At 41.6% G+C, this 24,329-nt stretch overlaps 1 protein-coding gene across 3 annotated transcripts in view; it reads right to left on the minus strand.

Annotated features, from left to right (window-relative positions):
- IFT140 (intraflagellar transport 140) overlaps positions 1-24,142 on the minus strand; it is a 106,704-nt gene extending 82,562 nt beyond the window's left edge. Inside the window, exons 1-10 of one of the 3 annotated variants that reach the window (XM_017745687.1) lie at positions 23,922-24,142; positions 21,781-21,856; positions 19,346-19,521; positions 17,962-18,183; positions 14,455-14,576; positions 13,651-13,793; positions 9,789-9,964; positions 6,361-6,452; positions 5,123-5,229; positions 3,801-3,946 (exon numbers count right to left, since the gene is read on the minus strand). In XM_017745687.1, coding sequence (XP_017601176.1) covers positions 3,801-3,946; positions 5,123-5,229; positions 6,361-6,452; positions 9,789-9,964; positions 13,651-13,793; positions 14,455-14,576; positions 17,962-18,183; positions 19,346-19,492 — 1,155 coding nt within the window. In that variant the 5' untranslated portion in view covers positions 19,493-19,521; positions 21,781-21,856; positions 23,922-24,142. Of the gene's footprint in view, positions 1-3,800; positions 3,947-5,122; positions 5,230-6,360; positions 6,453-9,788; positions 9,965-13,650; positions 13,794-14,454; positions 14,577-17,961; positions 18,184-19,345; positions 19,522-21,780; positions 21,874-23,921 lie in introns of those variants that run through there. The other 2 variants (XM_017745689.1, XM_017745688.1) reach the window with 2 other exon arrangements.
- Between the last annotated feature and the right edge of the window lie 187 nt (positions 24,143-24,329).

Raw genomic sequence — 24,329 nt, forward strand, 5'->3', positions numbered from 1 at the left:
GGGTGTCTGTGGTGTTGGGAATCTCAGATTATATCCAGGATGGAATGTTCGGTTCCTCCCTCTGGGTGGAGCATCTCACAATGGGATGATGAGTCATGAGGCCAGGCGTTGATGGGCTCATTAACAGAAGATGGTCCAGAGCAAGGAGGCAAGGAAACACTGCCCCACCTGGTTCCAACAGCTCATGAAGATGGTAATAGAATACACTGCAACCCAGGACAGAAACCAAAGAGTAATTTAACCCATAATTGTTTAGAAGTTATACAGTACCAAACTAAAGTTCGGGAGGATTTAGCGGAACAGGCCCTCCCAGAAGGAAAGAGAACGTATGTTGATGGTTCATCTAGATGCTTACAAGGAAAAAGAATGTCAGGATATGCTTTGGTTGATGGGGAAAGTATGCAAACCATTGAAAAAGGGAAACTACCTCAAATTGGTTTGCTCAATCTTGTGAATTATATACTTTAAAGAGAGCACTGGAGTATTTAGCACACAAGAAAGGAACCTGATTCAAAATATGCATTTGGGGTAGTGCACACTTTTGGGAAAATTTGGGAAGAAAGAGGATTACTTAATTCAAAAGGAAAAGAGTTGATTCACGAGGGACTCATTTTAGAGGTCTTAAAATTAGAATTGCCCGAGGAAATAGCTGTAGTACATATCAAGGGACACCAAAAAGGAATGACCTCAGAAATAAGAGGGAATAATTTGGCTGACCAAGAAGCTAGAGATGCAGCAGAAAATGGAAGCGAAAAGGTTATGTTGATTCTGCCTCAAAGCGAGGAAGAATTGGAAATTCCAAAATTTACTGAAGCAGAAGAAAAAGAGTTAAGAAAGATAGGGGGAGAGCGGGACCAACAGGGAAAATGGAAACTCCCCAACGGGAGACAGTTACTTAATAAGCCCTTACTAGGAAGATATTAGAAGATATACATCAGAAGACTCATTGGGGTACTTAGGCCTTGTGTGATCACTTTTTAAGGAATGATGGGTGCATTGGGATCTTTGGATTGGCAAAACAAGTAACTGAAAGGTGTGTAACTTGCCAAAAAGTAAATAAGAAAGTTATGAGAAAAACAACACCAGGGGGCTGTGAATTGGCTACACGGCCATTCCAAAGCATCCAAGTGGATTTTACAGAACTTCCTCAAGTGCAGACATGGAAATTTTTATTAGTAATAGTAGATTGCTTGACTCATTGGGTGGAGGCTATCCCAGCTGTTAGAGCTACAGCTTACACAGTGTTAAAAATCCTCTTGGAACATATCATCCCTAGGTATGGGATGGTCAACAAGATTGACTCAGACAGGGGAGCACACTACATCTAAAGTAATACAGCAAATAACTCAGGCTCTAAGAATACAATGGAAGTTGCATACCCCATGGCACCCTTGAGTTCACCTACCCATGAGTTCGGGTAGGATAGAGAGAATGAACCAAACTCTAAAAGAGACCTTAACTAAACTGATGATTGAAACAAAGATGTCATGGGTGAAGTGTCTGCCTTTGGCATTATTAAGGATCCGAACACAACCTAGATCAGACTTGGGGGTATTTCCTTATGAAATGATGTTCAGATTGCCTTTTCTGACTACCTAAGAAGAAGGAGAAGCAAGTGTTAAAAAGTATATCACTACTATTGCACAGACCCTAGAAAGCTTACAGGTAAAAGGATTGATTTTTGCTTGGTTGACTTTGTCGATTTTGTCCCCTAATAACATTTTAAAACCTCACAAGAGGAGCGGGCTTCGTTTCTGACACCAAATATCCAATCTGAACCTCCCCTGGCACAGCTTGAGCCCATTTCCTCTCCTCCTGTCCCTTGTTCCCTGGGAGCAGAGCCTGGCTTCCTCCCAGCTGCACCCTCCTGTCAGGGAGTTGTGGAGAGTGGGAAGGTTCCCCCTGAGCCTCCTTTTCTCCAGGCTGGGCCCCCCCAGCTCCCTCAGCTTCTTGTCATCAGACTTGTTCTTCAGACTCTTCCCCTCAGCTCTGTTGCCCTTTTCTACACACGGAGAATGATTTAAGAAACAAGCTATTTTGTCCAGGGGTTTTTTGTTTGTTTTTCTGTTTAAGGACCCTTGGCTACAATTAAGGGGATACTATACTGTGGAACTGAGCTAGAAAGCATTTCCCACCCCAGCTCTTTTGAAGCCATCAGATCTGGTTGAATAAAGATAAGGTTCGCATGGAATCAAATGAAGTCATTGCTGCCCTCTGTCCTCACCCTGGTAAACACGTTAAGTTCTGACTTTTTCATGGGAAAATAAGAAAAGGCTTTTACAGGATTACCGGAAGATTTCACATGTAACAATTTTTTATATATTTTAAAAATTTTTTTTTGGAGTGCAGGATTTAAAATAATCTAGATTATAATTATAGCTATAGATATATAGATATAATTATAATCTAGATAAAATGTCCATAATTAAAGACATCTTGATGAGATAAATCATGATTGCTGATGATTGTTGGACAATGCTTTTGTTTATGCTCCCAAACACTGGGAACAACGCACTATTTCTGGACAGTGCTCCATATCCTGTTATCTGGAAAAGGCTTGAATAGTAAAGCTGACTATATCCCCTATATCTCTTCCCTTCCCTCAATTTATTAGTAGATGTATGAGATACTTACAGCACACATTATTTCCTATATCCTGGACCTTTTGTTACTGAAGCTTGTTAATAAAACACTTGGATTCTCCATTTTCACAGCACTTCTGTTTTAACATTTTAAGTAGGATGGTGTTACAGACCCTTCCTCTATATCAGCACAGAGCAAGCAAATGCCATTGCTTTTTAAATACTTTCCACTCTTATGACAAAACAGAATATAAAATTATATAAAATTAAATATATATATATATATATAAAATATAAAACAGCAAATATAAAATTACTTTCTCTTGAAAGTCACCAGATATATTTGATTTTCTTTCCTTATAAAAAATAATGGGGATTGTTCTCACGTATGAAGCACAGCAACAGAATGATGTAAAGTATAACAGAAACACTCAAAAACTGAAAACACTTAATAATACGGTATAAAACCCAACAACCAAAGATGCCGGAGAACCTTAAGCACAAGCTTTGCCTTTTAGCAGAATGCTGGTGGCAAAAAAAGAAGCTGTTCATTAATATAAAACTTCTAAAATTTAAATTTATGATTGTTACACTCAGCATTTCTCTTCTGTGTATATCAAAATGCTATTAGGTGTAGAATGACAGTGTTTAACCTCATTGTGACAAATGAAAATATTCCAAATAAATAAAAATGCTGCATCCTGACATTTAACAGACAATATGTTAAAATATATAACATTCCCTTCTAGATGGCACCTCTCACCAAAGAGTATTTGGTTGTAAATACACCTTTTTAGTTTTACAGCTACCAGTGAGATTAAACTTTACATGGAGAAAGTAACAAATAGAAAAAAAGTTATTAATGAATAAAATCATTCATTTAGTCAGATTTTCTTTCTATTTTAGTAAATTTATGTAAAATTGACATTCCTGATAATCTTTTTCTTCCAGAAAATAATTTCAGGAAGCTGAATCCAAAGGGTTTGCCAATGAGCCTTATGATGGAGAGACTAGCTACAAACAGGGAGTACTTCTGCCCATTTCAATTTTTAAAGCTACTTGATTCTCAGGGGTTTTCCTCCTACTTCTGAAGAAGGACCAGCCTCTGCTGGAATACATATCTAAATGATAGAGATCGTGTTCATCTGTTTCACACAGACGGTCTGTTCATGTAAGGTTTGTGAAGTCCCACTAACATTCACGGAGGCTCTTTCTTACCTTTATCTGAGTGACATTTCCTTCAAGTTCTGTAGATGCCTGGAACTTCCACTTCTTGCCCTCCAAAGCCCATGTGCTCTGATCAGATCCTGTTGCTTTGTTCCACATTGCTACTCTCCCTTTGCTAGTTCCAGCTGCCAAGAGACCTGCCATTCACAAACATTTCAGGCATTTCATCTTGGACTTCAGAAAAACAAATGCACATCAGACAGTGTAGCAGGCAGCAAACTCTGGTTCCTGGGTACAAAGAAGCCACCTTCCAGCAGCAGCATTTCTTGCCTGACTGCAAACCAGCATCCTAGTCCTGTACTGGAGAACTTTTCTGGAGAAACAATGGGGGAAGTTCCATGTGGCAAGGTGCATCTTCTAAGCTACCAGATGAAGTTATTTTTTAAATGTATCAGCTAATTACTTCATTTTAATCTTTTCTTAGAATACAGAACTATTGAATATCCTGAGCTGGAAGAGACCCCAAGGGTCATCCAGTCCAGCTCCGGGCCCTGCACAGGACAGTCCCAGGAATCCCAGCATGTGCCTGAGAGTGTTGTCCAAACACTCCTTCACCTCTGGCAGCCTTGGGGTCGTCCCCACTTCCCTGTTCAGTGCCCAACCACCCTCTGGGGGAAGAACCTTTTCCTGATATCCAGTCTAACCTTGCCCTGGCTGGACACAGCTATGGCTGTTCCCTCAGGTCCCCCCACTGTTCACAGAAACCAGAGATCAGATCTGCCCCTTGTGAGGAAGCTGCCCAATGGACAGTCCCCTCAGTCTCCTCCAGGATGAACAAACCAAGTGACCTCAGCTGTTCCTCCTATGGCTTGCGTCTATTTTTAAATAGCTGGTCACCTTGGGCAACCGACCACTGAAAACCATTCCAGCAGACATCAGCTGTGCCTATGCTGGCAAACAAGGTGGTGCCCAGGAGTAGCTCTGTAGAAAGGATCTGTTGTAAGGACCTGGCATCCACACGATACATGCTGCTAAGTTCTATTTTGCATTAGCTGTAGTACAGGCTTGTAGACTGAATGCCCAAAAAACGTTGAAGTGCATTACGTGAACTCCAGGGGTACTTGTATCAAAGGGAATCCAGCTCGTGTGCCATGAGACAACTCCACAGTGGGTCCAAGTGTAGTTGAATATCTAATGATCTTCCTGCACCTTTAAAGGCACATTTCTGATCCAAACTAAAATCTTCTACATCGCATACTACCACCGAGATCCTCAGTCACAAGACAAACATACTGAAATGATTATAGGGCATGGAAGGCTGAGGTTTGGAAAGGCTTAGGAGCAGAGATCACAGCCGCCAGGTTATTCCTCACCTTTAGCACTGCAGTAAGACACACAGTTAATACATTCTCCCCCCTCAAAGCCAAATTGCACATCTAGGGAGAGCACATAGTTCTCATCTCGATCCAAATCCCAGAACCTAAGGCACACAAAACAAGAGTGTTAACAATGCTTTTCTTTCCAGGTGTCTTGCCAAACACAGTCAATAGGACGCTGTACATGGCATTAATTTACTATTTCCATAATACCTAGATAATTTAATTTTTAAGATTAAATTGTCAGCAGCTGTCTCTGTAGTGTGAATTTCTTAACAACCTCCTTCCTTTTCCTTTGACTTTTTAATCTGGAGCATGTTTAGGGATATTCTCCAATGAAGAAAGAAGTCAGAAGCAAGCGCAGCTTTAAGAAAAAAAGAAAAAGGTGAGGGCTAGTTGCAATTTTCTTCATCTCTAATTATGCTTCCTCCTCTATTTTAAGACTATTCCTTGGTTAGCCAGTAGTCCTTTGGATTCCAGGTTTATTTCCTAGAGCTAAATATTGCCATGAAATTATTTCTTCTCGATACTTGGTCTTTATTGCATTCTCACAAAATTAACAAAAGATTCTGTCTGATAGTAGCAGACAGAGGTTCAATAAAGGGAGCTACTGATATTAATGGAACACTCCCACCCTCCCAAAAGGTTAGAGGAAACAGGTAGAGCAGGTCATAGTAAAGACAAGGAAGAAAAGATTGCAAAAAGGTAAAACTACAGAACACAGTTACATAACAGCATGGCAAAGCAACATACTTTAAAGGCCTAGGGACAGAAGTAATTGAAATACTTGTCTTATATTACATTAACAGAAATGTCCTGAAAAGTAAGCACTTTTTTTCTGGTTGCTGATGCTATAAGTATCCTAAGGATCAGACAGTAACATTAGCAAGAACAGCAAAGGGGCTGTATTCATGCAAAACCCCCAAATGGATTTATTTTCCGAAGAAATCAGTAACAGCACTCAAGGAAGGAACAGATTTGGGTTGCACTGCCTGACAAAATAAAATACCTAGAAAGAAAGCATGTCATACCAAATTAGTTTCTGTCCTTGAGAAAACAATTTTCCATTTCATTTCTCTACTTATTCTAACAAACAAAATTAGGATATATTGGGAGTTTTTCATTATTGGCAAAAAAAACCCCAACCAATATTTCAGCAAAATATTCAGTTCATTGCAGACTTTAACTTTTAGCTGGCCATTCTCAGGGGCAGCCAGAACAACTTTCATTCTTACCTGATGACTGTCTCACCTAGTGCTGTAACAACCAGGCTATGGTCTATTAAAATAATGTCTGCAGAATGACCAGTCTTCCCACTCAACTTCACCTGTTAACCATAAGCAAATAAATAAATTTACAGAAGGTGGGAGGAACATGCTGAAGGACAGTAAGCATCTGAACTGCATCATTTGGCAAAAAAGTAAAAATATAAAAATAACTAGACCTTTCTGTCAATTCAGACAGACATATTCAGACAGTGAATTCAGACAAATCAGACAGTGATCACCACAAAATGCATCAAGACTGCAATGTATAAATTTAATAAAAGAAACCTTGTAATGGGTTAATTAAGTAGATAAGGAGCAGTATTTTACTCTTGCACTAGATCTTCTCCTAGAATTTAATAAAGATTGCTTTAAAATGCGAAATACCAAATCTTACTTCTAGTCAAACATAAGTAATGATCAATAAGAAGTGGACACTCCTGTAATACACAAGTGTCCAGTCTTTTTCTGTCTTGGATAAAAAGAAAAAAAAAACCATCTTAGGAAAGTGAAGGTTTGGGGTCTACCCACAAGCAGCATTTTGTAATAGCATAGGGCAGGGTGTGAGCTTTTCCTCTTTTATTTCCTCTTCTAATTTCTGGAGATCCTCTGTCAGTCTTTCCAGTGAGGAGACACAGGCCCATAGCAGGGTGGGGATAGTTTCTTCATCTATCTGGGGTTGGGTAACCAAATTGTCCATGTTTTGTTCTCCTTCCTTCCATGGCATCACTCCCAATGAGATGACATATGACACCGGCACACTCTGTAGGAATTTCTGCCATATGTTTTGCATACACTGGACGTTGTCTGGATTAGTAGGGAATTGCTTGTTATTTGAAAATATTACCTCCATCACAGCTAATTCTCTCAGGTACCAGATACCTTGCTCCATGGTGTTCCACTTGTCTCAGTGCACTAAAAGGTCATCTTTCCAAGAAAACCTTTCCCTCACATTTGACAGGAGTTGCGTCCAGAGGCTGAGAATTTCTGGTCTTTTCCCGATCCCCTGGTCAATACTTGCATCCCAGGACATGGATCCCAGTTGCAAAGTGTCACTACCATCTAATTTCATATAATGGGCCATGATAGCCCAGCATCAGAGCAGCTGGGTCACTGGAGCCTCACCTGACTGGAGGCTGAAATCTCTCCACGTCTCACAGCTCACTGAGGGATAGGGATCAGGTGATTATCTCTGACCCTGCCTCCTCCTCCTGTTGTGAGAGCTCGGCTTCCTCTTCATTACTCACTACATGAACTGATTTGGTCTTGGATTTCTTCTTCTGAATACGGGCAACTGCTCCTAGCACAGGTTGTTCTTGTGGTTCAGCTGCAGTTTGAATGGCCATGGTGCCTGTTGCTCTGCTTTCCTCCTCCTCCCTCTGAGGGTGCTGTATATAAACAAGCAGTGTCCAATAAATAGTATCCAGGGTCCAGCACATTTCATAACTTCACACAACTGCCACAGCAATTTTCTTTCAAACATCCTGCCATTTTTATCAGGGCCCTGATAGTTGTTCAGGGGTGAACTTCCAAACCAGGAGTAGAATACTCTTTCAAAATCTGCCCATTTTCTCCCACATGCCACACCACTAATGACTGTCCATCCCGGGACACGTCTCTGGACAACTTCCCAAGAAATCTCTGTCCTGAATCTTAACATGGTGTAGACTGTACAGAGGAGACATAGCCACATCAATGAGGGCATGCTTCCCTTAACATCCAAAGAGAATTCAAAATTCTCAAAAGCTGTTGTAACAGACCTGAAGGAGGAGACGAGGATAAAAGGCTGGGAAAAATCATCCTTTCCCCCACAGGCTGGGTATGATTATTAATGAATCCTCAGAGGTAGCAGGCAAGGCCAGGACAGAACAACACTGAATACACATCACAAATGACCTCCATTGCCTTTGATATTATCACGTCATAAACTGATATCACAGAGTACAGCAATCTTGATCCTTCTCCCTACCTTGAAAGAGATCACCATGGTGGATACAGAGTGCATATGAGGGAGTATATACAGGGTTAGGTATCACACCCACATGAACAGACCAAGCAACACTGGAACCAGGGAGTTCTCTACCTAAAACACAAATGGTTAGATCAAAGTTATCTCAAGCCCCTTGAGCCTTACCTTGGGCACCAATTAAATGTGGTGGTTTAACACTAGCAAAAAATTAAACTCCAAATAAGCCATGGCCCTTCTCCTGCCCCTTCTGGAAGGGAGGGACACAAGCAGAGACTATGGGCTGAGATAATTTACTGAAAGCAAAAGGCAATGGAATAAGAAACACACAGTAACAACAGCAATATGAATTTTTAAAAATATCCTAAAACAGAAGGTGTTCTACCCACAAAAAATTAGTTTTATGTAGCTGCTGAGACAACACCAAAATGGTGGATGCTCCCCATAGGTTGCACCCATGTGACTTCCCCAGGTTCCCACACACCGTCGCAAACAAAGGCAGTATGGCAAGAGGCTTCCTCCTGCCCCCTCAGGCCAAGACAACAAAAAATAATGGCAAACAGACCCCCCAAAAGCCGGGTCATCCAAGATGGGTCGCACTGCAGCTCTGCTGGGCTCAGTTCCACACAAGTGCCTGCACCGTTGCTTCTAGCGTTCCACCGTACTGGGGGTTGATCCTGCAGGTCGCTGCCACTTCACTGCAATTCTGCTGCACTTGTTTTGGCTTGGCTTGGCTTGGCTTGGCTTGGCTTGCTCGGTGCTTGCAGAGCACAGACCTTCGTCATAAAACCTGTTCTTAAATAATCCTCAAAAAAAGCCTTTTTCCACCCAAAACGAAATTCAGCACATGTCAGTTCTGTGTTCTGCTGCTTTCCTTTCAGCACCAAGTCCACAGCTGCATCTCAGAGAAAATGGGAGAGGGTGGATGGCAGAGGCGGAAGACAGAATCCGCAGGGCTGATGCCGACAACCTTCCCATGAGAGAGAGCAAGGCAGAACGGTTCCCACTTCTGGGGTGTGCACATTTTCTCCCCAAAACCAGTGATGATATAGGTGGCATAGAATAACAACTTAGCCGCATCTACACACTGCTAAGCTCCGCCCCCTCTGCAACCAGAACAACTGGAATTTCCAATTTTTCTCTAATTCACTAAGAAACTGAAATTAAGTGTAAAAGGATTAAGATAGAGTCAAACTGAAAAAAAATTATGAAAAAACAGGAAGACAAGATGAAAACCATCTTTCCAAGTTCAGTAACTCATCACTCTATTCCACTTTTAGATGAGCTATTTTTGCTTCTTCATCAAGGTATTATCTGAGAAACAAAAATGAGAGTTGATTCATTTGAAATCAACATTGTGATAACCAAAAAAACCCAAGAAATACTTATAAAGAATAAATATTGCAACTTTACCCTGTAGTATGACTCTTACCTTCATAAGCTCTTCTGCCTCTCCAGTGGGAGAAACTGCATGTAAGGACAACTGCAGATTCTCTGTTATTACAAGTAAAACATCTCTTTCCTCTAGCAACAGGAGCTTTCGAACCAGACTCTCTGTGGACAATACGTGCCTTGTCTTCCCTTTCTCATTCACATAGTGCACAGAACCTGTAGCACAAATAAACAAGGTGCAGATTTTAGTCAACAGCTTTTAGCTACAAAAGTCAAAGTTGATGCTTTCTACCTTAATAAAACATTCCTCAAGTGCTGAAAAGGTAAAAACAAAGGTTCTTTCATTTTCTAGTTTGCCTCAGGATAGAGACTACAATAGCTGACCAGAGCAATAAACCAAAGTGTATTTTTCCCCATTTAGAAAATCCAAAGGGGAATAATCTAAATAATTTTAAACTGCAAGTAAACTTTCTGTATGAATGATAGCTTCTGAAATCTTCAGCCTTAGAAAAAAATCTGTGAAAGAAGAATAGCAGCTAATAATTGGTTCAATTTACAGCAGAGTTTAGTTTTACAGCAGAAAACTGTGGACCTGAAGTTCTTCACTGTTTAGGAAACACTGCACCACACACCAAATTCAGATTGAATCCATAATTTCACTGGCAAATGGGACAGTGTTTTTCTAAGAACACCGACAACAGCAACTAACGCACATATCAAGATTTTAAAAGCCATTATCATTTCATTAAGTTGTACTACTCTATGTATCATAGAATCACAGAATCATGAAGGTTGGAAAAGACCTCCAAAATCATCAAGTCCAACCTTTGATCAAGTACCACCACACCCACTAAACCATATCATGAAGTGCCACATCTAGTAGTTTTTGAACACTTCCTGTGATGGTGACTCCACCACTGCCCTGGGCAGCCCATTCCAATGTTTAAACCTTTCCTCTGACAAAATTCCTCCTGATGTCCAGTCTGGTCTCCTCTGTCACAACCTGAGGCTATTTCCTCTTGTCCTGTCCTCATTCACTGGGAGCAGAGCCCTATCTGCAGCCCCCTCCTGTCAGGGAGCTGTGGAGAGCCAGAAGGTGCCCCCTGAGCCTCCTTTTCTCCAAGCCCCCCAGCTTCCTCAGCTGCTCCTTATCAGACTTGTGCTTCAGATCCTTCCCCAGCTCTGTTCCCTTCTCTGGACACGCTCCAGCCCCTCAGTGTCTGTCTTGTTGTGAGAACCCCAGAACTGACCCCAGGACTGGAGGTGCCTCAGCAGTGCCCAGCACAGGAGATGGTCACTGCCCTGGGCCTGTGGCCACACTATGGCTGATCCAAGCCAGGTGCCATTGACCTTCTTGCCCACCTGGGTACACCTGGCTCAGGTTCAGCTGCTGTCACCAGCACCCCCGGTGCCTTTCCTGCTGCGTACTTTCCAGCCACTCTCACCCATGTGTGGAGCACTTCATGGGGTTGTTGTCACACAAGTGCAGCACGTGGTTTTGCCTTACTGAACCTCATACAATGGCCTTGGCCCATTGCATGCATGGGTTTAGGCAGTGAAACCCCCCTACAAGCAGTACAGTTGCTTGCAAGTGGTATTACAAAAATCACCCAAACCAATGTCATCAAAATCTGACAGATCTCAAGCCATATCCACATAATTTCTTAGCAAATCACGGTATTATAGAAGGGTGACATTTTACACCACTGCAAATCAAAAAAACTATGAAATTAAGTAGCATCTTACCCCAAAAGCTTAAGCAGAAAACACAAGTGTGTAAGAATGAACATTAAGGATTCGCACTAAAACGTTGTACCCAAAAGATATGATCTAAAAGAATGTTTAAATTTCCAAAACTCTTGCAAATATATTACCATCCCCTACATTCCAGCTATATAAAAAAAAAATCCAAGTCCTGCCCCATTGCTTTATTTTCTCCCTGAAATAAAACACTGCATAGATATCTTCATCTTGTTAAATCACAGAACAGTTTGGGTTTTAAGGCACTTTTAAAACTAATCTCTTTCTAACCCTCTTGCCGGGGCAGGGACACCTTCCACTATCCCAGGTTACTCCAAACCCTGTCCAGCCTGGCCTTGGACACTTCCAGGATAGGCCACAGCTTCTCTGGGCACCCTGTGCCAGGGCCTCCCCACCCTCACAGGGAACAATTCCTTCCCAATATCCCATCCAGCCCTGCCCTCTGGCAGTGGGAAGCCATTCACCCTTGTCTTGTCCCTCCATGCCTTGTCCCCAGTCCCTTTCCAGCTCTCCTGGAGCCCCTTTAGGCCCTGCAAGGGGCTCTGAGGTGTCCCTGGAGCCTTCTCCTCTCCAGGTGAACACCCCCAGCTCTCCCAGCCTGGCTCCAGAGCAGAGGGGCTCCAGCCCTTGGAGCATCTCCATGGCCTTCTCTGGACTCATTCCAACAGCTCCATGTCATTCCTGTGTTGAGAACCCAAGAGTTGGAGGCAGCTCTGCAGGTGGCGTCTCACCTGAGTGGGGCAGAGGGGCAGAATCCCCCCCTCCCCTGCTGCCCATACTGTGGGATCGGCCCAGCACACAGCAGGGTTTCTGGGTGCCAGTGCACACAGCTGAGGCATGTCCACCTCCCACTCACCAGCAGCCCCAAGTCCTTCTCAGGACGTTTGGGAGTTACAGCAGATCACTAACTAGATAGAGAACTGAGTCTGAAATACATATGCCCAAACCAACCTAAGCAATGAGACTGCTCACAGGGAACAGTCCGTGTCATTTGATTGAAATTTGAAAAGTTTAACAAGGAGGCCCAACCCAAAGACAGCACCCGCAGGACACAGAGCCTGTCCCTAGATGGGGCCCTGCACCACCACAACAGTGGCATTGAAGGTGAGGATGGAACGGGCACAGCTTCTCAGAGCTTCTCTCCTTTTACCTTTACGAAGCGCCCTGTGTCCATTTTCCATTTAAATGGTTCCTTTCTAGTAAAGAGGCTTGTAATTCACACATCAAAAGAAGGTATAGTCTACTGCTCTGCAAACCAACCACATAGCTGGCCCATGCCACTCCTGCAAGCTGTGCTGGTGCTGTACTGCTGTAAACAAGGGGTGTCAGTTTTGGTAAAACACTAAGTCAAATTATAACTGAACTGCAGAACCAGCATAACTGAAATGTTTTCAGAGCAGTTAACACTTGAATCAAGAGGAGTACCTGCCAGAAAAACCCATTATGCAACTTCTCACACACATTCTGGCTCCAGTTCAGAGAGAGCAAGTTACAGAGATGGCATCATGCGAAGAATTGGGGTGGGAAGAAAATTAGCTTAGAGCAAACTAGTACCCAGAAGATTAAAGGGATAGGAAAAGACAGGGAAGAGTAAAAGTCAAGGAAAAGGAAAATGCAGAGAAGAAACAGAGAGAAAACTAACAAAACAGATTCTCAGACTTTTTTTGCTCTGTAAGACTGAAGCATCATTTCAAAGCATGAGAAAAAAAGTGAAAAGCAAATTCAGAATTTATTTTAAGAGGTATGTTTTAGCAGAATTTGCCTATTTATAGAAAAAAGAACCCAAAACATATGCATTATTTTGAAGCTTTGCACAAAAGCTGATTTTATCTACACTTATGTGTTAGAGATTGTTTTCCTCATACTCACTTCTTCAGGAACCTGACTAACCCAGCACCTCTGGTGTCCTTGTGAACAAGACCACCCTGAAGATGGTAAGATTTCAATAATTTTCTTCATTTCTTACTAAACATTCTACAACTCCTATGAATACTCTACCCCATTGAATATATGAATGTGATGGATATATGAATATACCCCACATGTAGGATATATGAAAACAAGACTATCATGCACTGAGCTATTTTGAAGCTCTAAGGAAACAACTTCCCAGCCAAATGGAAAAGTGGTTTTGCTCTTACCATCTGTCATAGTGATAAAGAAGGAGAGTCCTTCCTGGACTGCTGTTTTCAGATGTGGTCCCATTCCAGCTTTCTTCCAGTTAAACATATCCAAGGCTTTCTCATCACCACTCACAGCCGCTTTTGCCAGTTGCACAAAGTCCCTGCAAAGAGAGATACTTCATGCCCAATTCTTTTCATAATAGAGTAGTTTCAGTCTCAAAGAATGGAGGAGTAGTTAATAAAGCATATTGTATAAAGAGAATAAAAATATTTCCTACACTGATTGAAAAAAGGGCAAACTCGAAAAGATATCAAACAAAATTTTAATATTAGCATTCATTTGCATTGTTTCACCTTTTTTTTCCATACGCATCACTATTTTTACAGAGATGTGAAACAGAAAAGCCCAGACAAGGAAAACTCTTCTTTTTTATTACAGCTGCTTCCTATTTCTTGATTGGAGAGGAAAGAAATAACAATGTTTAAGAACTGACTTTTAATGTAATTGTTTTTGACAATAATATAATTGTGTTTCCAGTGTGTTTACCGCTTTCCACAACCAGCAATATTGCTAATTAGAAGAACTAAGACAGAAGAGTCAACAGCAACAGACAGAAGATGTGGACAAGAGGAAGATCTGTTGCTGCACACAGGACACAGAGCCAGCTACCAGAGTGGAAAAAGAGCTTGGAAATAAAGGGCAGTTAGGAGAAAAACGTTTTTTTATATATTTAAAAATAGTTCGTCTGTGGGTAGGATTTTCTTTCTGTGGAACAAGACAAAGACCTGGTCTAGCAGAGCTCTGCCGGGGCCAATACTCACTCGCCCGGAGGGGGTGGCCGAAAGACACAGTGACACAAGCATTTCCCATACTCCTGCTTAACCAGGGCAGGACCCTGGACTCTGCCTCGATGGTCCATTTTCCACAGAAACAAGACACCGTGCTAGAAAAAGACAAGTTAATTCATTACCCTTTGCACACAGATGAGAATCCAGACTCCAGCTACTCATAGCACATAAAAATAAACGTTTTATTGACAGAGCAACACCCTTCCTTTCGTTTAGTTGACACATACAATTACTCCCACTTAAAACTAAGCCACAGGGAATCAAAGTTATCTTTAATACTATATTATATGCTTACTTAAAATCAAATTATCTAAAAAAAGCTTATTGGTCCTATCCATTTTTTGTTAGATTGCACTGCCAGAGCAATTAAGGAAACAGTCTTGGTTTTCTTCTGCAAGTAGCAGATGTAAATATTTGTTTTGATAATGTCCTTTCCATGTTTTTTCTTGCAAGTAGTCTGATATCTTATCGTTTAGCAATTGAAATAAAAGACAGTAGAGCATATGCATCCCTCAGTAAGTGCATATAACACTGATGTAGATGAGCACAAGTATATGACCAGACACGTGAAGTCACAGGATGCAGAAAGACTAAGGGCAGAATTTCTGAATTTCTGGAGCTTTCCTCCTCTTTCAGAGCAGACATTCAAGTATTTGCTTTTAGAAAAAGAATCTAGTAACTAGACTAATCATAGATGTTAAAGAAAGGAAGTCTGGTTAGCTAATTAACTCAACAGTGGTCAACACAGGCCAGCCCTCGAGCCTGGCACAGGTGCTGACATAACTCACACCCTGCAGTGCCAGCTCAGGAGCAACAAACCCCTGGTAACTGGAAAGAATTCCAACAAACTGACTTACACTACATCCCCACAGTTGGAATGCTAAGGTGATTATTGTTGTTGTTGTTATGATAGTGCTTATGAAACCAAATTGTATTTGGGAACCTTCCATGTAAGCACTACATGAAAAAACCCAGCAACAATTTTCAATATCAAGTTCAATCTCATTTTATTTTACTAAGATAGACAACAATAAAGCGGTATTCGAATTTGCTCTTTTTTTATTTATTGTTTTCAATGAAGTCTTGTCCTTCTCCTAGAAGTGAAAAACTGGTAGCAGTGGTCACTTATTCTTTCCAATTCTAACTAGAAACCACACAAGATGCAGCCGAGGCCTTCCAAGGTAACATTTCCTTCTTTTTTCCCTAAGATTCAACATTCTAACTTCTTTTCAGCAGTAAGATGGCAATAGTTATACCATCCAAAACTGTTTATTAAGTGCAATATGTCTTGCAGCTTAAAGAATGCCACTTAGCTGTGCAACTGTGACACTGCTGTACTCCTGTCCCAAGAGGACCCTTGCAGTTCGTAAAATGCTTGCTCATTACCTCTGAAAATCACAGGATCCTATGAAGTTGTTGGTTCCTCCTCTCACTCTTCCATCAGCTTTATATGTCACCAATTTCCAAGGATCCCGACTAAAACCACCTGCACAATTTATAAGCTGGAGGAAAAGCTTGCAGCTTTCTAAAGCTGCTGACCTTCCTTCCACCTCGTTCTAGATATTCCAGCCTGTATCCTGATAAGCTACTTGCAAACTCAATTCTTAGTTTGGAACACATGAGATTGGAAATGAAAAAGGCTCACTACCTCTCCTAAGTGTCACTGGAAAAGACGTAGAACTGGTCTGTTTTCAAATGATATTTTTAAATTACACAGGACATTGACCTTATCATCTATCTAAATGTCCTTTCCAAGTGGAGATAGTCTCTGATTCTATCCTGTACCTTCCCAATTATTTTTAAAAACCCAAAGCTTTAGCTCCTTGGTATGAAAGCTACTTGCCCTAAAAATAGGCCTTCATTATAGAAAGCACCTAGATCCTTTATGTGATCAAAACATGGAAATCATCCATGTTATTTTACTTAAAACAAATTAAGAGCTTCTGATTTTCACAGCATCCTATTCCAACTTTATGAAGCTATTTTCAAATAATTTTCTTGCATTTCAGGATGCACGATGACAGAAATCCTAGTGAAGACAGAATCATAGAATATGCTCAGATGGAAGTGACTCACACAGATCATCCAGTCCAACTCCTGGCCCTGCACAGACACCCCAACAATCCCACCCTGTGCCTGAGAGCATTGTCCAAAGGCTCCTGGAGCTCTGGCAGCCTTGCAGCTCTGACCATTCCCTGGGGAGCCTTTCCAGTGTCCAACCATCCTCTGGGTAAAAGAGAAACCAAATCAGGGTCCAAATATTTATCTTGTTTCTAAAGGTTTTCCTCTAGTAGGAGCAGAACATGATCCTGGCAGCACTCACCTAATGGAAGTTTCCTCAATATAAACCCTCATGGGGAAAATATTAAAAATAAACTTATAAACTATTGGAAAAGATGGAAGAAATTAAGCATATCTGTGCTGCACCTCAGACCATACCATAGTGACACTGGTTTGAAACCAATTTGAAAAGAACTTTGTTCATAAATGTAAGCTCTGACTACATTAATGTATTGTCTCATGATTAAGGCTTCAGCTACACTGAGATGTGTCCATCTTTTGCCTGGGCAGAACTTTCTCTTTTCTAACAAAGAAGATGATAAATTCTTTTTTTACTCAATTTTACTCAATTTTGAATTTCTGCATTTCTGTCAAATGCAGCAGCAGAACTTTACAAACAATGAATTAAAATCATATTTTCCTCTGATTTTTATAGAATAAGAATTCTGACATATAGGTAAGAGCAGAACTGAAATTCTTGGGCAAGCTCAAGTTTGTATCAGGGAAAATATAGAAAAAAACACCTTTTTTTTCTTCATTTGCCGACTCAAAAAGTGGCAAAATCAGAATCTTCTACGAATACTTAATCCTGAATATTCAATAGCTACTTTCTCACTTCACTATATAAAAGGGCAACCAGCTCATCAAGAAACAGAGTGTCACATTTCCCAATACAATCACTTTGATACAATTTTAAGTCATTAATAAAACCAGAAAAAGAGAGATTAGCATGGGTTTCCTGTATTCAAGTGAGCACTGCTTTGCACTCACTATAGATGAATATATTGTAACTGGAATTTGTCTCTCAACATCTAGGCTTTATTCCTGAGTTTTCCATAAAAGTTGTGCAGGGACAGGAGCAAAAGAATTCAAATTGTCTATACCTCAATTACTCCATCCATTAAATAGGCTTAAACCTTCATCAACACTCAGCACTCACTGAGATTAGACACACTTTTATTTAAAGAAAAATTGTAGAACAGCAATTCTTTAATTGCAGAATTATATTGTAGAAACATTTAAAACACTAAGATTTGATTTTACCCCCTAACAGTTTTAATTTGTACCTAATGAAAGGAAATTCCTCTCCCACACAACTCTTCCTTCCCCATGGATCTCCATTCCATGATCCTTTCCCATTACAGAGCTTCGAAGACTGTGTTCCACATCAAACACGTGCAGGGCATTTCAGCTACTCACCCCATCCCCAGACACGAGGCAGGTACCACTTGTACTCCAGCTCAGGACTGTGATTTTGGCACTGTGATTTGGGGGTACAGTGTGCTGCTCCTTGTCTTGTTTGTTCAGTATCAGAACTTCTCCTGTCTCCCATCCTGATGCCAGAATGGGTCTGGAAGGGTGCCAGGCAAGTAATGTGACCTGAAAGCTTCTCTCAACATGGGAATCAGACACATGTTCTCCCTGTAAACAGAAATCTGTGTGAACTCAGTCCAATGGAAAATCAGCAGCCAAACCTTCAGATTCACAGCCCAGTCAATATCAAGCTTTCTCTCCCGTATAAAGGATGTAAGAAGGCTTCGAGCACATTTCAAGGTAAAAAGAAATTCCAGCTATTGAAAAAGAATAAAGCACATCACAAAGGACACAGAATAATCTAATACTTCAACAACTCTTAAAGGCAAATCCTCCCTTGGGCACAGTTCACAAGAATATTTCACGTGAATCATTTAACCTCTCTATGTATTTATTTTTCCATCTGTAAAACTTGGATGACAATTTTTCAGAATACACTTTGAAAAGTACACATTTTATAGGCTACCTCATATTAACAGACTTACATGTTTCAGTAAGTCTGCTGCTAGATACCTTGTAGTGCTACTTCCCCAAAAATTTTGAAAACCAAAGTCTTACTTCTTTTGCATACTCTTTTACATGAGAGCCTTGTGTATCTACAGGCAGAAACTGTACTAGGAAGCAACCAACTCAAAAGGAACAAGCCGAGTCCAACAAATCAGTTCAGTTTCCAAGTGGTGGAATGATTTGTTTAATTTCCATTTCTTAGTATGTTCTATTCACTTAAGAGTTAAAAAGCAGCAGTGGCATGTGTTCATTTACTTATAGGCCTGAAATTCTCACACTGTGAGAAGCAAAAAGCAAATCAGTAACCATCACAAACAAGACTTATAGGCTGTAGACATCAAATTTCAAAGGAAAGGTCAATTTAATTTATTAAGACCTTTTTAAAAATACATATAATGAGTGGCTGATGAATCTGTCATGTTCTAGATAGCACAGGACATAGACAGTAATTAAATTCTAGAGAGAGAGATTTAAGGAGGATAAGTAAGCCTGCAAAAATAGAGATTAAAAATGTGAAGTTTTAAATTAGGACAATGATAAAGGTTGCTGAGAGAAGCTGTGACTTCTCACACACCTCTCACATCTCTGGAAGTGTTCAAGGCCAGATTGGACGGGGCTTGGAGCAACCTGGGATAGTGGAAGGTGTCCCTGCCCATGGCAGGGGGTTGAAACAAGATGGTCTTTAAGGTCCCTTCCAACTCAAACTGTCCTGTGATTCTGTGATGCTGTATTGAGACCAAAAGCAAAGTTGCTGATTTTTCACCTGTTCCAGGTAGATATCCACACAGCCCCCAGCTGCTGTGCTGATAGAAGCAACTGCCAGGAGTGGATGAAGTGGGTGCCATGCTATATGGGAAGGGGAGGCAACGGAATCAGGAGCATCTGTTCGATGATCCACATACACAGCCATAACAACAGGAGCTGTCACAGACTGCACACCTGTATAAGGAAAAAAAACATCTCTAACAGGTATGCTTATATGCTTATGTAGATAATACATATACACTACATATATGCTAAATTATATTTAATTTATGCACTATATATAATGATATGTAGGGTTAAAACATAGGGGGAAAATAAAACTACAGCATCATCTTATTACACATACTACATAGACATGAGAAAGGTCAGAGTGGTATTTTTTTTTAAAAATTCAGAAACACTGAGCCTCATACTCTGTAGATTCACAGTGTGCATAGCACGGTACCAGTCTCTCACCAGTGGCTTGTGCTGGCCTACTTCAGAGGACTTTGAAATAATTCAGAATTTACCAGAAAGTTACTTCCAGTACTTCACATCCAAAGATGTTAATTAATACACAGACAGAACACTTTAGTGTTGTAAAGTCTCATGTCTGGGCTTTCAAAGAGAGTTTCAACTGTTGCCACCACTTCGGAGCTTGTACTGTTGAAATCACACAGGATTAGTTCAAATCACACTATCTGCTACTTACATTGGAACTGTTACCAACATTTGAATGAAAATAGTTAAGTGCTGATGTTGTACACAGAAGAACACGAGAACAAAACCCTTTCCAGAGTTGTGCGTCAGAAATGGAGGGTGGCACTAATAATCTGTAATAATTTATACACAGAGGTGGTCTTTGGGATTTGCATCATGAGATCCAACCGGCTCGCTTTCAAAAGAAAAACAGACGGAGCAAAACACCTTCAATTACTAGCAAATAATCACAGTCACAGTGTTCAGTGGGTCAACTGTTCCAACCTCCCTGCTCACACAGGGTCTTCCCAGATCACATGGCATAGGATTGTGTCCAGACAATTCTGGGATATCCCTGATGAGGGAGACTTCACATCCTCTCAGGGCAGCCTGTTCAGCACTCAGTCATCCACACAGTAAAGAAGTTCTTCCTCATATTTAGATGAAACTTCCTGTGTTCTAGTTTCTGCCCATTGCCTCTTGTCCCATGATTGCAGAGCCTTGTCCATTCTCTGAGCCCTCCCTGCAGACACTGACAGACATGGATGAGGTCCCCTCTCAGCCATCTCTTCGCGAGGCCCAAGAGGCCCAGCTCCCAGAACCAGACACAGTGCTCCAGATGTGCCTCACCAGGGCTGAACGGAGGGGCAGGATCCCTTCCCTGATCCACTGGCAATGCCTTTCCTCACACACCCCAGGATCTGCCATCTTGGCCCCAGGGCATATGGCTTGTCAAGGACAGCTGGCGACCCCCAGGTCCTTCTCTGCAGGGCTGCTGTCTAGCAGGGCAGCCCCCAGCCTGGACTGGGGCATGGGGTTACTCCTCCCCAGGTACAGAACCCTGCCAAGACCTGGTGAAAAACAAAACCCCCCAAAAAACAACACAAACAAACACACACATACAAAAAAAACCCAACCCAAGCATGAAATGTTTAACACTCCTGTGACATTTAAGGGGAAGAGACTTTTTCTTCTGCACAGCTAAACGATGAGTTCAGAACCCACAGGCACACATACATGCACAGCAGTGAGACTTGCCTAAGCCACCAGGATGTAAAATGGGCATGAACAGACTTTTCTTTTAAGGCCTCTTTTCTTTAAATCTTCTGTCAGCACCTAAAATAACTAATTTGCTGGGCACTTTATTTAGAAAGGTGGGCAACCCTGTTCAGTAAGTTGGCAGTTCTGTACCTTGCCTCTGACACATACAAAGAATAACATCAGCCACTAGACATGAGAGCAGACACAAGAGCAGTCAGCCTAAGGACAAACAATTTCATCTTTCAACAAGATCCACTCACCTTTATCCTCATACTCCTTCAAAATCCTCAGCATTCTCAAAGTGGCATAGCATGGGTCTAGTTTTATTGCCATGCAAAAACCCCAAAATTTAGAGTGTTTTTCTTCTTGATTTCATGTATTTTAAAAGTTTTCTTACATCTCCAGTTCTGTTCCAGAGTTCTGTGCCCATAGTACTACTTTACTCCTTATTTTATCTGTTTCATTTTCCTCTAACAGAGGAAGGATTTAGTCCATATTTGACTATAAGCTTTATACACGCTCAAAATTTGAAATATTAAAGAATTTCACTTCAGATTAAAATAAAAATATAAGATGCCTAAATGAAAACAAAACCACATTTCATATGAAATAACAGTTTTATCACACAAGCTATACAGCTGTAATACCTTCTCTATAGCAACCACTTTCTGCTTTTAAGTGTTCCTTGCATCTGTAGTCAGAAATATTACTTACTATTATTCAGATATTTCAGTCCCCTTCAATGACAGAAATAAGTTTACCAAGCTTCCAAATTGCATCTCTTGATCAGCTTTGGGAATTAAGAGACAGCAAGAAAAAATTTTCAGTCAATACTGTGTGTATTTAAAATGGCAGACTGGCAGTTCCTAAAACAAGATTCAGTGATATTGTCACGTAAATTACGGACAACCCCTGATATAAAATACTCTTCACTATCACAGTAACTACACAGAATTGTGCAGCAGACTGCTACACACAAATAAATAAATGGCTTACATAAGTGGATTACTCAGTGGTATAAAAATAATTAAACCAACATTCATTTTCTTGCTGTGATCTTGGGAATTCATTATTCACATGTTTACTGCTAGCTCATGTATTTACACTGTAGCTTTGACAGCTGCCTCTTCAAAACAAGTCTTCAAAGAAAGAAAAAGAAAACCAAGTAACACTGCCTCTACAAACTATTCTGGCATTGCACGTTCTATTTTTTCAAGGTTTAAAAAAATAGAATTTCTGCAAAAGTTAACCATTTTGTGGCTTGAAGTAGAACATGGCCAAGCCCCCATACCCGATCTCAATAATTAAATTAGATACATCTGACAGACACTTTTGAAACAGCCCACAGGCAATTCTTAAAAATGGTTAGAGCTCATGGAATCACAGCATGGTTTGGGTTGGAAGGGACTTTTAAAGTGCATGTCATTCCACTCCCTGCCATGGGCAGGGACACCTTCCACTAGCCCAGGTTGTTCCAAGCCCCATCCAACCTGGCCTTGGACACTGCCAGGGCTGGGGCAGCCACAGCTTCTCCAGGCCCCCTGTGCCAGGGCCTTCCCCCCCCACCACCCCCGCAAGTAAAACTTTTCTTCCTTATGCCTAAACTAAACCTAACATGTGCCAGTTTAAACCATTAGCCCTTCATCCTGTCAGTACAGGCCCTCATAAGAAGTCTCTCTCCACCTTTCTTATAAGCCTCCGTTAAGTTCTTTTTAAGACAACTTCCCTGTCCAACCATTCAGGAGCCACCCTGACAGTCACTCTTGCACCGCCTGTGCTGGGACCGAGGCCCTGCACAGCTACACTCCCACACAGCCAGACCAAGTTTCCTTACCAGCTCAACTCTAGGTTTCCCATAGAAGTCTCAGACATCTGGATCCTTAAAACAATTTAATTTTGGTCCAATAACAAAATTACAGCTTGAGCTGGTATGTCCAGCTGTGGAACCTCAAACAAAGGAACTTTTACAGCCTTTCAGTCTAAGGGCAGGAAAGTCTGGGGGTCGTCAGCTGCTGCTGAGTGTCTCTGAGTGTCCCTCACCTGGCTGGGCCACAGGGCTCCATGTCCTTTGTTATGCAAAGGGTCGGCAGTTCACATCCTCTTGCTCTGGCCACCCAAAGCTCAACCTGCAGCTTGCACTGTAACTGCACCCTGAGCTGCCGGCACTGGCACTGAATGGATTCCTAAAATACTAGAAGGCTGCAATGAGGCGTTCACAGAACCTTCTCTTCTCCAGGCTAAATACCCACAGACCTTCAGCCTGTCTCCAGAGTAGAGGGGCTCCAGATCTTGGAGCATGTCTGTGGCCTCCTCTGGACTCACTCCACCAGTTCCACATCCTTTCTATGCTGGAGCCCCAGAGCTGGAGATACACCTGGGGTCTCACCTGAGCAGGGCAGAGAGGCAGAATTTCCCCCTTCCCTGCTGCCTATGCTGTGGGGATGAGCCCAGGACATGGGGGTATCTGGGCTGCCAGTGTGCATTGCCAGGTCATTTCCAGTCTTTCATCCACCAGTACCCCAAGTCCTTCTCCTCAGGGCTGCTCTCAATCTGTTCATCCTTCAGACTATACTAGTAATGGAGATTGCCCCAACCCGGTGCAGAACTTTGCATGTGGCCTTGTTGAACTTCATGAGGTTCACAGAGTTGAACAGTACAGACAACATTAACGACTGCAAATGACAGCAGAGAGCCAGAACACGCGCATATATTTCACAAAACAAATATCAACATTCAGGGGGAAAAAAAGATGCTATTCTGTCTTTGGGGAAAATTCTTAAAAAACTGCTTTTATATTCTGTCACAACGTTATCAGTACATTTAAGCGAGACTGATAGCAACTTGGTTTGCTGTACCTGTGGATCTGTGGACTCATCAGCCCCCCAGTCACCAGACACATAGTGAAATGGGATCTCTGTCCGAGTTGCCTTAACAAGACTCTGACAAGACTCAACAGTTACCAAAGCAAAAGCAGAGGTTTTCCTTTAATCCCTACCTATAAGAAATGTTGCCTTTAAAGTCTGCAATTGTTTAAAATAGCCAGACCCAGAAAAAAAAGTAATACAAAACTGATCTGTGCTACAAAAAGATGGTTTATGACTATGTACTGTCTTTTCTAACTTGTAAAATAGATAAAGTAAAAACCCTGTTGAATCCTGCACCCGCACAGAGGGAGAAGGAGTGGGGAGCCTGTGCCAGGCCGAGCCCAGGCTGCTGCTGCCATGGGGCAGCTCCTGGAGTGGAGCGCACTCCGCGTGGGTTCC

This window comes from Corvus brachyrhynchos, unplaced genomic scaffold (assembly GCF_000691975.1).
Source record: "Corvus brachyrhynchos isolate BGI_N302 unplaced genomic scaffold, ASM69197v1 scaffold369, whole genome shotgun sequence".
NCBI classification, from domain to species: Eukaryota; Metazoa; Chordata; class Aves; order Passeriformes; family Corvidae; genus Corvus; species Corvus brachyrhynchos.